This window comes from Nannospalax galili, unplaced genomic scaffold, assembly GCF_000622305.1.
Source record: "Nannospalax galili isolate Female #2095 unplaced genomic scaffold, S.galili_v1.0 scaffold153, whole genome shotgun sequence".
In the NCBI taxonomy this organism is placed as follows: domain Eukaryota; kingdom Metazoa; phylum Chordata; class Mammalia; order Rodentia; family Spalacidae; genus Nannospalax; species Nannospalax galili.
Window position 1 is genome coordinate 397,632 of NW_008333469.1, and position 15,131 is coordinate 412,762.

General features: G+C 36.2%; 1 protein-coding gene across 2 annotated transcripts in view; it reads right to left on the reverse strand.

The window, feature by feature from the left end:
* Pkn2 (protein kinase N2) overlaps positions 1-15,131 on the reverse strand; it is a 137,143-nt gene that overhangs the window by 85,595 nt on the left and 36,417 nt on the right. For both annotated transcript variants that reach the window (XM_008828292.3, XM_029561198.1), the window contains exon 2: positions 8,466-8,766. In XM_008828292.3, coding sequence (XP_008826514.1) covers positions 8,466-8,766 — 301 coding nt within the window. The remainder of the gene's footprint in view (positions 1-8,465; positions 8,767-15,131) is intronic.

Consider the following 15,131-nt stretch of genomic DNA (forward strand, 5'->3'; position numbering starts at 1 on the left):
CAGTTGTTAGTTGTCATGTGTGTGCTGAGAATCGAACCCGAGTCCTTTCCAAGAACTGTCAGTGCTCTTAACAACTGAGTCATCTCTCCAGTCCCAGCTTCCAGCTTTTTAAAGGCTGAATGGTATTCCCTCATGCATATGTTGGTTCTGGGGATTTACCAAGAACCCTGTGCATGTTAGAAAAATGCTTTATCACTGAGCTCTATCCTCAGCCTGAAATCCCATTTTTTAAAATCCACTTGTTCATTGATAGACACTTCAAATGTTTCCACAGTTGAGCTATGGTGAGTATCTCTTTGATATGATTTTAATTTCTTTGGCTAAATACCCAAATGCAAGACTGCTGGATCATTTGGCAATTTTTGTCTGTGCATGTGTGTACCAGAGATCGAATGCAGATATTGCACATACTCAACAAGTACTCTACTACTGTGGCACACTTCTGGCTACTTTTTTTCCCTATTTTTTGTTTATGAGGAACCTCCATACTATTTTCCAAATTAGTAATACCAATTTGCAATGATGCAAATAACACACAAGAATGTCCTTCTCTCCACATCTTTGCCAGCATTTATATTCCAACCTTTAACTATTACCAATCTAACAGGTAGGAGGAAACATTACATTGTGGCTTTAATTTGTAGTTCTTTAATGATTAGAAGTTTTTAACATTTTTTTTTTCATATGCCTTTTGAGTATCTGCACATCTTTTTTGAGAATTGTCCATTGAGGGTGTTTGTTTAGTTTTACTCCTCTTGTTCTTTCTGTGGTGCTGAAGTGAGAACTAGAGTCTGACTTACACTATCACTGAACCACACTGCCAGCCCTATTGAGGTTCATGACCTATTTTTTAAAAAATAGGGTAATGTTTTCTTATTATTGATTAGCTTGAGTTCCTTGTATATATATTAGTCCCTTAATATATGATTTTACATATATTTTCTACCAATCTATGGAATGTCTCTTCAATCTCTTGTTTCTTTTGTAAAAGTATTTTATTTTTATCTTATGAATTTTGCCTGCATACATACAAGTGCGCCATGTGCATGCAATACCCATGGAGACCAGAAGAGGGCATCAGGTTTCCTGAAAATGAAGTTACAGACCATTGTTAGCCACCATGTGGATGCTGGGAACCAAACCCCAGCGCTTCTGCAAGAGCAGCAAGTGCTCTTAACAGCTAAGCTATCTCTCCAGGCCCCATCTTTTGTTTCTTCTGTCATGCAAAACCTTTTTTATTTGTTGCATCTCATTTGTCTATTTTTGCTACACCCCGTACTTTGAATCTTATCCAAGAAGTCACTGCCCAGACCAATGTCATGGATATTTTCTCCTAAGTTCTCCTTTAGTAATTTTATAGTTTCAAATTTCACATTTAAGCATTTAATCCATTTTAACTGATTTAGTGAGTTAAGAATCCATTTTCATTTTTCCACATGTAGCTATTAGTCTTCTAAAGTTGTCTCCTCTATTGTGTATTCCTGGTACTTCTGCCCAAAACTGACCATAATGTGCAGATTTATTTCTTGATCACCTTACGTCATTGGCTGATGTGCCTATTCTATGCCAATATCATGCTGCTTTAGTTAGTGTGGCTTTAGAATATATTTTGAAATCCAGTAATATGATGCTTCAAGATTTTTTTCTTTTTTCAACATGGCTTTGATCAGTAAATCTTTAGTGGTTTCATATGAGTTTTATGATTTTTTTCTATTAATATTTCTGTGAAAATGATATTGGAGGCTGGTGAGGTGGCTCAGCCAGTAAAAGAATTTACCATGCAAGCCTGATGATCTGAGTTTGATCCCCAGAATCCATTTTGGAAGAAGAAAAACAATCCCCAAAAGTTGTCCTCTGACCTCCTCCACATATGTATACACATGCGTGCACATATACACATACCTCAGAAATAATTTTTTTAAAAGAATGATATTGGGATTATGACAGAAATGGCAATAAATTAAATATCATTTTGGTGTACAAATATTTTAATAATATTAATTATTATTCCACACCTCCTTCTGCCTTTGGTACTAGGGCCTGAACCTAGAACCTCAAGCATGCTAGGCAAAGGCTTTATTTACCACTATGTTAAGTCACCAATGTTTTTCACTTTATTTATTTACTCTACTTAGTGTGTATAAGTGTTTTGCCTGCATGTATGTGAGAGCGCCATATGTGTGCAATGCTGGTGGAAGCCAGAACCCAGAACCCTTGGAACTAGAGTTATGGATGGTTGTTAGCTACTGTGTGGGTGCTAGGAACCAAACTAGGGTCCTCTTTACAAGGGCAGTCAATGCTCTTAACAGCTGAGCCATCTCTCCAGCACTGCTTTTTACTTTTTATTTCAAAACAGGGTCTCACAAAGTTGTCCAGGTTGGCGTTAAACTCACTTTGTTGCCCAGTTAAGACATTGACCTTGTAATTCTCCAGCCTCAGCTTTCTGAGTTAGGTGTGATTATAGGCCTGCACTACAGAGCTGGCTACAATATATTTCAACCCATGAACACAGGGCAATTTTCCATTTATTTATGACAGCTTTAATTTCTCATATCCAATGTTTTTAGTTTTTGCTATATACAGTATTTATCTCCTTGGTTAAACTGAGTACTAAATATTTGAAGTTTTTTGATGTTATTACAAATAAGACTATTTCTTTTTCACATATTTTACTGTTAATGTACAGAAATTCTATTGATTTTTGTATAGATTTTATAGTCTGCAATTTTACTATCTTCCTTTATTAGTTCTAATAGTTTTTAACGGTAATTTGGGAGAGTTAAACAGGAATTTTTATATTGAACATAATGTCAGCAAACAGACCGTTCACTTCCATTTTTACTGCTTAGATGTGACAATAATTTCCTTCTACTTCCTAATTACTTTGGCTAGGATTTCTAGTATTTTACTGAGTAGAACTGGTAAGAGCGGGCATCGTCTTGTTTCTGACCTAAGAGGAAAAGTCTTCATCTGTTAATATTAGTATGAGGTCAACTGTGAGACTGTCTCTCATATATGGGGTGTGCGTTAAGTGTGTATCTGTGAGTTTAGGGGGCGGTATGGACCAACATTTCCACTACATCTAATTTGTTGAGGTTTTATCATGAAAATAAGCTGAATTTTGTCAAATGCTTTATGCAGATACTGAGATGTTTCTTTCCTTCTTTTTTCCTCTTTGAGAGTCAGGGTCTCATTACGTGGCCCTGGATGGCCAGCAACTCAAAGATTTGCCTACCTCTGCCTCCCAAGTACCACGATTAAAGGTGTGTGCCACCACACCTAGCTTCTTGATACTATGTTTAAAATATATAGAAGATGAACAGAAGGTTTGGCAAATACTGGGCAAGAAGAGAACAGCAAATAGTCACTTCCTACAACTCAGAAGAGCAAATAAACACATTTATTTTAATAATAACAGTCTCAAATGACCAGGTAGTATTTTAGAGTTTTATAATTTAGAAGTCCACCTGACAAAAATTCTTACTGTACAAACAAGAAGCCAATGATTAACAATTATTTCAGGGGGCAGAGAGGTGTCTAAGCAGCTAAAAGCACTGGCTACTATTTATTTCCCAGCACCCATATGGTGGCTAACTCCAGATCCAGGGAATCCAACACCCTCTTCTGGTCTTGGAGGGCACTGCATGTACATCATGCATTCACATACACAAAGGTAAAAACTCATACAACATAAAAATAAATCACGCTGGGTGTGGTAGACCACATCTTTAGTCCCAGCACTTGGGAGGCAGAGGCAGGTGGCTCCCAAGCCAGCTGGGGCTACAGGGAGACTCTGTCTCAAAAAGACCAAAGAAATTAATAAATAAAAATAAATCATAAAAAAAAGAATTAGAATAAGACCTAGCCTCCAGACTGAGGAAATGGCTCAGTACACACGCTGCACAAGCCTGATAACCAGAGTTCTGTTCCCGAGAATCCACAAAAAAGCCAGATATGGTAGTGCACATACTTGCAATCCTAGTGCTCCTATAGCCTTGTATACACAGTGGTTAACAAGAAGAGACTCTCTCAAACAAGGTGGAAGGTAAAGACTGATACAGGAGGTTGTCCTCTGACCTCCATATATGCACAATGGCATCTGCATACCTATACTTAATGCACATAAACATGCATATACACATACCATACACACATGCACACAAAAATGCAGACTGAATTTTGTCCTTTCTCTTAAGTCATTCACAATGCTTACATATCCCTAATACAACAGAAAGAAATCTGCCATTACCGAAAGCAAAGAAATGTCCTTGAATCTTCTTGATAGATATAATCAAAACCTAGATTCATTTTATTTACTTTAATGCACAGTGTAGAATATCTGAAACTTTAGAGCACATGGCTATAAAATTAATGTTAAACTTCTTTAATCCTTTGTGTTTTGTGCTTTTATTGCTGCCTAGTTATAAAAGGAAAACGACAAAATTTAATACCAAGTTGTGAAGAGAATTTTTGTTTTTCAGTGTTAAGGATCAAACTGAGGGCCTTGTGTACTCATGAGTGAATAGAAACTTAAAAACATAAAGCAGAATTTAATGAACATGCTAAGTTTTATTTCCAGCATACCAAAGTATTAAGCAAATCAAAATTTTATACATCTGATCTCCAATTATTTAAAAAGTAAATACTAAAAAATATGGTTAGTAGAGAAAGTTTTTGGTTTCATCCTAAAACTTATTTTCAGGCTTGTTCTCTACATTATTTTAAGGTGACATAAGTTATACTTTGATAATAATTTAAAAACCTAGGCTCAGTAATCAAGGGCACCTGCAGCTCTTGCAGATAGATCTGAGTTTGATTCCTAGTGCTCACAGTGGGTTTCTTGACATCACTTTTAACATCAGCTCCAAGAGACCTGATGCCTTCTTCTGATGTCTATGGGCACTTCACTCAGTGCATAAACCCACACTCTCACTCTCATGTATTCACATAATTAAAGAGTAATTTTTAAATAGTCTGAGTGTGGTGGCACCCAGCTCTCAGGAGGCAGAGGCAGACTGAGTCCAGTCTGCACTATGCAGGGAGTTCCAGAAAGGCAGGGGCTATAGGGCAACCTTGTCTCAAAAATAAATAAATAAATAAATAAATAAATAAATAAATAAATAAATAAATAAATAAATAAATGAAAAAAAAACCTAAGATTTTGATTTGCTGGATTTAAAAAATATATGATATTCATAATTATATGTTACTATGTTTCAGAGACTATAAGTCTAGAAAACTGATGTATGAAGACTTGTCTGTGCCTTCAGGGAGGTTTAGTAAGTGATACTATGATGGCTAATCTCAGTTATCAACCTGACTGGATCTTGAATTAACTAAAATGTGAGGGACTTGGGGGCTGGAGAAATGGCTCAGCGGTTAAGAACACCGACTGTTCTTGCAGAAGACCCGGATTTGAATCCCAGCACCCACATGGCAGCTAACAACTGTCTGTAACTCCAGTTCCAAGGGATCCAACTCTGTCCTCTGCGGGCATTGCACAACACAGGTGCACTTACCTACATGCAGGCATAACACTCATACACATAAAACAAAAATAATAAATAAAATATTAAAAATGTGAGGGACTTGATCTTGATCAGATTATTTGAAGCAGGAAGACCCACCCTTAAATGTAGGCGGCTTCTTCTAGCAGCAGTCCATATAAGAGAACACGGCAGAAGAGAGCTTTTGCTTTTTGCCTGCTTGCCTTCTCTCTCATTGGTGAGTTGCTGTAGTATTCCTTGCCAATATTAGAACCAACCTTTTAGGGTTCCAATGTTGACTGAAGAACAGTAGCTCTCCAGGAATCCTCCAGGCCTTCAGAGCCAGACTGGGACTGCTGAGACATCCAGCCTTGTGGACAGTGCAATTATGTGATTCTCAGCCTATGCAGTGTGACAAAGCCATTGTTGGGACTACCTGGACCCTATCCTATAAGTCAATTTAATAAATCTACACACACACACACACACACACACACACACACACACACACACACACACACAGAGAGAGAGAGAGACAGGATGTGTGTGTATTCATTTTATCAGTTCTGTTCCTCTAGAGAATCCTAATACAGATATAAATTACAATACAACAATGAATGAACAAAGTAGCACAGGGAGGAAAAGCACATACTATAAAGGAAGGTTTCATGGTGTTATCCAACTTGGCTTTGGAGGAAGCACAGGAATTTGATAGCAGGACTTAAGTGATGTCACTTTTTAAAAAGAATAAAACTTTAAAAAGAGGGTTAATACTTAAAGTTAAGTGAAGGAAGGCAGATTAGTGGTTTTCAGGAATGGAGATTAGAGGTAGGGACTGACTAGGAAGCACAGATGGGAATCACTTAAGTGATAGAAATATTCTGGGTAGTCTAATGATGGCTACGTGGACATTTTATATATACATATACATATATATATATATACACACACATGTATATATATATATGTTAAAAAATCAAACTATACACATATATGTAAATCAAACACAAATACTTATCATGTGCAATTTTTTTTCCACTAAAATTAATTTTCAATAAGGGACCAGAGAAACCAATGGGCTACTTTTTTGTTGTTATAACTTTCATATTTGAACAAATCACAAGGCAGTTATTATTATGTGAAGAAAAAAAATGCTTTCTCTAAGTAGAGTTTAAAGCTCTAGCGCTGTTGCTTATTTTAGACTTCTAAAGATGTAATAGGCAAAAAATGTAGAGCTTGGCAGAGTTCCAAACACAACAGACTATCTCTGAGTTTATAAAATATTACTATACTAAAAACAGAATTTTCATAATACATGTTTCCAGTTATAATTATTGAATTTGTGGGTAAGAAAGTACTAGATAAGGAGTTGGAAAGTTCTTTTCAACTATCTTGATTCTGAGCAAATTAATTCATATCTTTGGGATTATTTCAGTTCTCAATAAGAAGGTTGATTTTCTTCATTTTAAAGATTAAGTACATGGTTAGCATCTATACATAGAGCCTCTAAATAAAAGCCCTAAGTCTTAGATATTGAAAGCAATGCATTAATTTAAGTGTACTAAATATCAGAAGTATTTTCTATAATTTTTGAGATTTTTAATTTTAAAACTTATTATTTCTGACTAATCATGCACGTTCTTATAGAATCTCTATGATGCCAGATGTTTTACTCCCTATAAAAGACATTTCTTGTTTTTTGTTTTGTTTTGGTGGGGGGAGGGGCAAATAAGGGAAGATTATATAGCATAATTAAAGACCTTGCTCAAAATTCCATCTCTGCAGTAACAAAATCATTATACCAAATGTGCCTTAAATGATTTTTTGCACAAAAAGTGATAGAAAGAATACACATACTGATTAGATAATGGCACAAATAGAGAATTTTTTTTTAGTTGTACAACAGAAAGCAACACTGCCTTTAGGAAAGAGGTTTTTTAGGATAGAGGAAGGGAAAGATTTTTCTATTTTCACTTTGGAAAAATTTCTAACCAATATCTGTTGATTCTTTCTTTAAAAATAATGCTCTTAGGTTGGAATCGTGGGTTATATTTTCCTCTTATTTTCTATATAAACAGAAAGGTGAAAAATAATGCTTGTTTTTTTTTCATTTTTTTCTTCTTATTAAACAATATGATAGTTTAAGTGCTTAATTTGGTTTCTTAGCACATAGGGCACATAGACAATAGGTTTGTTTAATTACGTCTGCAAGAAATAAAAGTATCTATTTTCAGTGAATGAATATTTTTTAGCATTTATTTATTTGGATGGGATAGGGCTCATGGAGGTAAAAAGACAACGTGTCCTTCCACCATGTAGGTACCGGGTACTGAAAGGTCATCCAGCTTGGCAGCAAGACCCTTACTAAGCCATCTCACCAGCTCCATACAGTACATTCTTTTTTAAAAATTATTTTATTTATTATTTTAATTTTATGTGTATGAGTGTATTGCCTGCATGTGTGTAAGTGCACCTGTGTCATGCAATGCCCGAGGAGGTCAGAAGAGTGTGTCAGATCCCCTGGAACTGAAGTTAGGACGATTGTTAGCTGCCATGTGGGTACCGGGAATCAAACCTAGGTCTTTTGCAGTTAAGTGCTCTAAACTGCTGAGCCAACTCTCTAGCCAACAGAGTACATTCTTAACTGTAAAAAGTCCTTTGGCACACTTGTGGTACCAATCTTAAGGTAAAAACATGTGGCTAAGTACAAAACAATACTGGAAATAATCCTCTTGTCCTGACAGCAGACAACTGGAGTATGCATCAGAGCTGCTCATCTCTTCTGTGAATGCTTCAGCTCTTACAGCCATCAACTTATTGCCCTTCTGAACAGAATATAAACAAGACCTTAACCACATGTGCAAGTAGTCTCTATCTCTAGAAAAGCTAGATACTATACATACCATAAAACTTGGGAGTTTTCTGAAAGGATACATATCTTGCTAGCATACCATGTAAACACCAAATAAAATACAATACCTGTAACATCTTCTGGATCTGATACAACGATATGTGCATTTAATTCTTGTAGCTTGTGATGTAATTCTTCTAATTTTTTATTTGACTTTTTCAAAATGTTGTCTACATAAGCCAAATTTTTTTTATCTGTTGTAACTTTCCTCAGATTTTCAGCTCCTTCTTTGATTTTCAGTTCTTTCCTTATTTCTCTTTTTATTCGATCCTTGATGTCATCCAGTTTCTGTTGCACCATTGTATCTGAAAAGTCTAATTTCTGAACAGCACCCACATTCTCAGAAAATGGAAGACTCCGGGAATCTCCCTATAAAAAGATAAATAAATAAGTAAACAAACAAGTATACAAATATTGAAATCTAGGAAAGCTAATTAATCAGCAAAATCTGCAGCATTAAGGATAAGCATTTGTTTTTCTTTTTTGGTCTTTTTGAGACACGGTCTCCCTGTAGCCCAAGCTGGCCTAGAACTCAGAGATAGCCACCTGCCTCTGCCTCCCAAGTGCTGGGACTAAAGGCGTGCACCACCATACCCAGCAAGGATAAGCATTTCTATAATGAACAGATTATTTATTAATTGAATTATATTTAAATTTCTCCTTAATGAGCAAGAATATACTTATTTCCCTTCATTATAACTTTATGGAATCATTAGTTCAAATACTCTGACTACTCATTAAATAACATTATTTGACAAATACACTTATATTTCAGTGAGCTAGGTCTAATCCCAAGAGGAAGCTGAGGCAGATGAATTGCAGGTTCAAGGACAGCTTGGGCTACACAGCAAAACTCTGTCTCAAAAAATCTGAATAAATAAACAAATCAAAATATGTCTACAAAAAAAGGCATTTCATGGTCGTATAAGTATTAATTGATTTTAACAGACTATCAACCCAGGTTAAATTTTCACTCCTAAATTATGAACTCTGGGGTAGTCATGATCTTTACATACAAAGTTTAATTATCTGTAAATCTGAACAAGAGTATATTAGCTGCCTTTCACAGGTATTTTTGATAATTCAAAAGAAATTTCAACTATAATTCTTGGTCCACTAGTGACTTAATAAAACAATTAATAAATTCTATAGGTAATTTTTATCTTCTATACAAAGCACCTGAAAAACTGCCAAACAATATAAATGCACCTTTCTGGCCATTTTAAAATGAATTCAATGTATAGGGCTTGAAGACCATATTCAGAATTCTCTTTATATTTTTCATGGTTAACTATTCTATTTGATAAATTTAGTTGACAATACAAAAATCTTAATCAACAGAAAATCTCTAAATTATGTCTTAACAGAAACTAATATAATTCCCCACATAATCAATTTTCTTAAAATGAAATATCAGTTAAGTAAATCCAATCTATATTTAAAACAGTTGAAACTGTTTTAGCTACTTGTGTGACTTTCACTGAATTATCCATTATTCTAATAGCATTGGTCTGAAAATTCTTAAATACTGAAAGGCAGGAAGTCAAATAATTGTTACCTTTGAGAAGGGGTGAGTTTGTGAAAGATATGGAAAAGAAGAAGACATATTTCACTGTGCAGCTTGTTTATGCACCTTTGGAAATATAGAACTAATTAATTAAAAGATTGCTTTTAATCTCTCTGAGAATTCATCATAACCAAGTCTGAATAAATCCTATTTAATTTTTTTTTCTATTTAAATTTTTGATGTAGTATCTTTTTACATGTAACTATGTTTTGGAGACAGGGTCTCACTATGTAGCTGACCGGCTTGGAACTCTATGAAGACCAGGCTGGCCACAAACGCAGAGATCAGCCTGCCTCTAACTCCAGGATGCTGGGATTAAAGGCATGTGCCACTATACCTCTAAAAGCTAATATGCATGACAGTGCAAAATGTGAGCCAATGGGAGTATATTATATAAAAAAGTAATTGATTTCTATTTCTACCAATCTGTTTCTCTCTCTCTCTTTCTCTCTCTCTCCCTCCCTCCCTCCCTCCCTCTCGTATATGTATACATCTATGTGTCTGTGTATCTATGTATCTGTGAGTATAACTGTATATATGTGGGAAGGTGTCATGACACACATGTAGAGGTTAGAGGACAACTTGAGATAACTGGTTCTCTCCTTCCATCATGTGGGACCTGGGGGTTGAACTAAGATCATCAGGCTTGGTGGCAAGAAAGTGCCACTTTACCTACTCAGCTATCACAGTGGCCTCTATTTCTAACACCTTTAAAGCTAAGAACTCCTTTGAAATACTGACAAAATAAAAAGATATCAAAGAAAAACTCTATACTCCATTGACCCTAAGCTAGTAATTCCTAGAGTAAACCTGTTGGCCTTAAGTTTCTGATTTGTGTATAAAGGGTGATCTACATGGGCCAAAATACTGTCTAGGTTTTTCAGTATTTGTTTGCTCATTCATTCATTCATTCATTCATTCATGCATGCATCTTAGCATGCATGCAGGCAGGCAGGCAGGCAGTGCTAGGAAAGCACTCTACCACTGAGACACATCTCTAGTCCCTTCAACATTTATGATACAGTAAGAGTCACATCATCTTAGTTTCCAGTTCACCTTCAGCTAGGTATTAGAAACACTAGCCAAAAGGACTAATGCCCAAAAATAAAAAGTTAAATAGATGGAGACAAACAATATTCAGATGAAAAATGAATTTAATCCAATTCCTATTTTTTTTACTTCAATTCTTATAAGTTAATTAAAAAATCACAGAAATTAGCAAATTGTTGGTTTACTGTTATATACCTAAGCCACAAGTTCTCAGAATTTCTTGGTTCATGGTATCCTTAAGCATTTCAGTAATTCTACCCCCTTATACCTTACAGGCCCAGAGAAACAGCCAATAGTTCTTCTCAGTGAACAGTAAGGCCTAAATTAATACTTGAGTTTTAACAACTTAGTCATGTATGAAGTGATAACACAAATTGAAACAGAAAATATAACTTTTTAATTTCATTTTTAATAATCACAGTTAAGATTCTAATGAAATGTGTCTGCCTGCTGGGTACTTCACATTTTCTCAAACTCTAAGATCAGTGAAGATGCTCCAACCTTCATTTCTGGTCTCCCTTTCAATGTTAATGTAGACTATTCTAATATTGAAACTTAACTGACTCCACCGAGTTCACGGGATATATCTAACCACGAAGGGTGCCACTGTGCTTCCCTCGAAAATTTAAAATGCATGGTAGTGCCTTGAGAGTGTGCTGAAGCACTCAGAACGTCTTGTTCAATTTAGGAATCATGGTAGTAGGCTTTAAAGTCTGTTAAAATGTTTGATAAAAAATAGTTTATATATTTGATAGGAAGCCTTTGAAGGCCATTGCTTACTTCAACTCTTCTTTCTTTCCAATTTGTTTCCCTCAGTGCAATCCTATCAAATTATAGGAAATTCCTGCAGGAGGTCATTTTTCTTGGCTCCATCACTATGCACGTTACACCTTTGTGATGCACCTCCTCTTTTTCTGTCTCAAGTTCCCCCTTGGCCCGGTTAACTTTTATTTTATTTCAAAGTTCATGACAACTCTTCCTGGGATTTCCTGCCAAGGTCCTTCCTTAGGATTTAGTGAAATGATTCTCCTGCATGCTCTGATATAGTGGATCTTATTTAAATAAGTATCCCTTTTGCTATATGATCATTCCAAAGACTAAGAGTAGTTTGAGGGTAGGATTATATTTGGCAGATAAACTTAAAATAATTTCTCTAATATTTATTTTTTAAAATTCAAGAAAACGTATTACTGCTCAAGAACTGATGCTTCTTTTTGTTTAAAGATTTATCTTGATTTTGTGTGTAGAAGTGTTTTGCCTGCATGTATGTGTGCACCACATGAATGCCTGGTGTCAAAAGAGGCCAGAAGATGACTGGATTACTGGAACCGAACCTGGAGTTGTAAATGACTGTGAGTCACCATGTGGGCACTGAGAACCAAATGTGCATACTTTGCAAAGGCAGACAGTACTCTCAACCACTGAACAGTCCCTTTCCAGCCTGCCTCTCTTTTTAATAAAAAGGAACTTAAACCCCTGAGAATCTATACAACTGAAATGATAGTTTAAGTAAGGAGGCTTCAATTAGCAAAAGAAGAAGAGGAGCAAAAAGAGGGGGAGGATGAAGAAGAGGATGGGAAGGAAGAGGGAAGAGGAGGAGGGGGAGGGGAGCAGTGTGGGTGTAAGACTAAATAAAAGACAAAGCAAAAATTATATGGATTTTCAAGCTGGGCGTGGTGGTACACATCCTTTAATCCTGGCACTCGGGGAGGCAGAGGTAAGCAGATCTCTGTGAGACTAAGGCCAGCCTGGTCTACATAAAGACTTCCAGGAAAGATGGTGCTACATACTGAGACCCAGTCTCAAAGGAACAATAATCAAAAATTTATATGGAGTCTCAAAGGAAACTAAATAAATAAAAATTCAAGTGAACGGGTAAATAACAACCTAGACAGGGATAATTAGACTGGCAGACATATAAATGAGGAAATTAAATTCATCACACAGAAATAAAAAAAATGGGAGATTTCTTCATTGGCATGGGATATAAAAGAGAAGACCATATGGAAACAGTCTTACCTATAGCAATGGTGTAAGCACGCACAACACCCATCCAAACTCAAGCAGACAAAACCCCAGTATAGAAAAGGAGAAAGGGGCTGCAGACCCCAACCTCAGCCAAGGAACCAGTGGTAGCTGATTACTGCTGGGTGAAGAAGAGTTGAAATTTTTTAAGAGAGTGACTCTAGGATAGGCTGACTAGACTCCAGTGGATGATCCTGCACTGAGGAACGTCAGAGTACACTAACTTGATTCAATAAATAGGTTTTTAACAGAAATGACAGAATGCATGAAATCCAGTTGAGGGGTGGGGCTATGGAAAGATGCAGATGGGGGAGGGGGTATAAAGATGACTGTGATGTTTTGTATTAAACACACAAAAATTCAATAAAAATATAAAAAAAGAGAGGACACAAATCCATCTCATAAGAGCTCCTGAATACAAAATAAAGATCAGAGAAAAGCATCATATGGAGTAAATAGGTAAAAATTCCAGAATTGAAAAAAAAAACAACACAAAATTCTTAGCATGAAAGATCATAGTAAGAAACAAAACTAGTAATAACAAAATTGAATTGAGAAAGATTTCATTTACAAATTTTGATTCATAAATGACAATTAGAATGGGCAAAAAAAAAAAAAAAAAAAGTCTTTTTTTCTTAGTGACAGTAAGGGCCCCAGGCTATCAAACTGCTAAAAGATTTTCAGCCTCTACCTTAAAGTCTTCCAATACTGTTAAGGTTTTCTTTAAAATTCAGCTTGTATGACGCCCTCACTTTACCCTCACTCATCACTTCCCTGTCCACTAATCTTATATGAATTATTTTGATTAAGGAAACCTGCTGCTTTGGCAGAAAAGACTATACCATTTTTTGCCCATTTGATGAAGTTATTATTTTTTTAATTATAATGTTGACTACAAGCAGGTCTAAGGAAAAAAAAATAGCCTTAACAAAAAGAAACTTGCTAATATGTAATAAGAAAAATAGTCATTCCTTTTGACCTAGTAATTCTAAAACTAAAATGGAAGAAAATAAGTAGAATTCACTGCTATAAACAAGGGTCAATTCAACAATTTTCAAATTCAGTAAGACATGCAAGGCATTATGCTGGGCAAAAATTCCCTTACACAGCTAAACACCACAACTTCCCACACCAGTTCTATCCACCTTGTTATATTGCTAAGTATAACAGTTTTATTTCAAATTTTAACATAAGGATGGGGAAAAAAAGAGATGAAAACAGCACTGGCTGCTCTTGCCAAAGTACTGGGTTTGTTTCCCAGGACTCACATGGCAGCTCACAACTGTCCATAAGTCCATTTCCAGGGGATCTGATGCCCTCTTAGAGCTTCTTTAGGCACCAGGCCTGCATGTGGTACACATACATTCATGTAGACAAAAGACTAATGCACACAAAATCAAAATAAATACATCATAAAAAATTATAATGGTATCTTATACCATGGATTTGCTATTTAGGCTATTTGTGTTCAACACATTTCAAGTGCAAAGGGTAAGACTATACATTCCACTCTGATTAGAACCCATCATACACCAGGCCAAGCATTTCAAACAAAGAAATGTGTTAAAAATAGCTGTATTTATCAAACATACATTTTGTGAAATAATGAAATTCTGGTTTTAGCCCAAAACATAAATTGGCAATTTTCATTTTACTATACTTCAACAAAAATTCATGCTATACTCTCTCCTACCCACAGGCCTCTCTCCAGGGTAAGTTCATTGTGCCCTCCTCGCCTTGACTCCCCCAGCCTCATTCACCCTCCCATCTCCCCTCCAGGTCTCTCATCCTAGTTTGGGTCCTGCCCCATTCCTTGTCTTGGGGACCCAGACACGTGGGGAACATATCACTTCCTGACCCTTTTCATCCAGACCAACTTAGTGCCTTCTCTGGGCCCCAGGAGCACTGCTTCTGGGCCTGGCCCCACCCTCACCTCCCTCTGCTTCCCTGGGTCTGCACTACCCACTGCAGGCCTCTCTCCAGGGTAAGCAATGCTGGGGGGATTACTATACCAGACTTCAAGCTGTATTACAGAGCTATAGTCATAAAAACAACATGGTACTGGCACAAAAATAGACCCATAGACCAATGG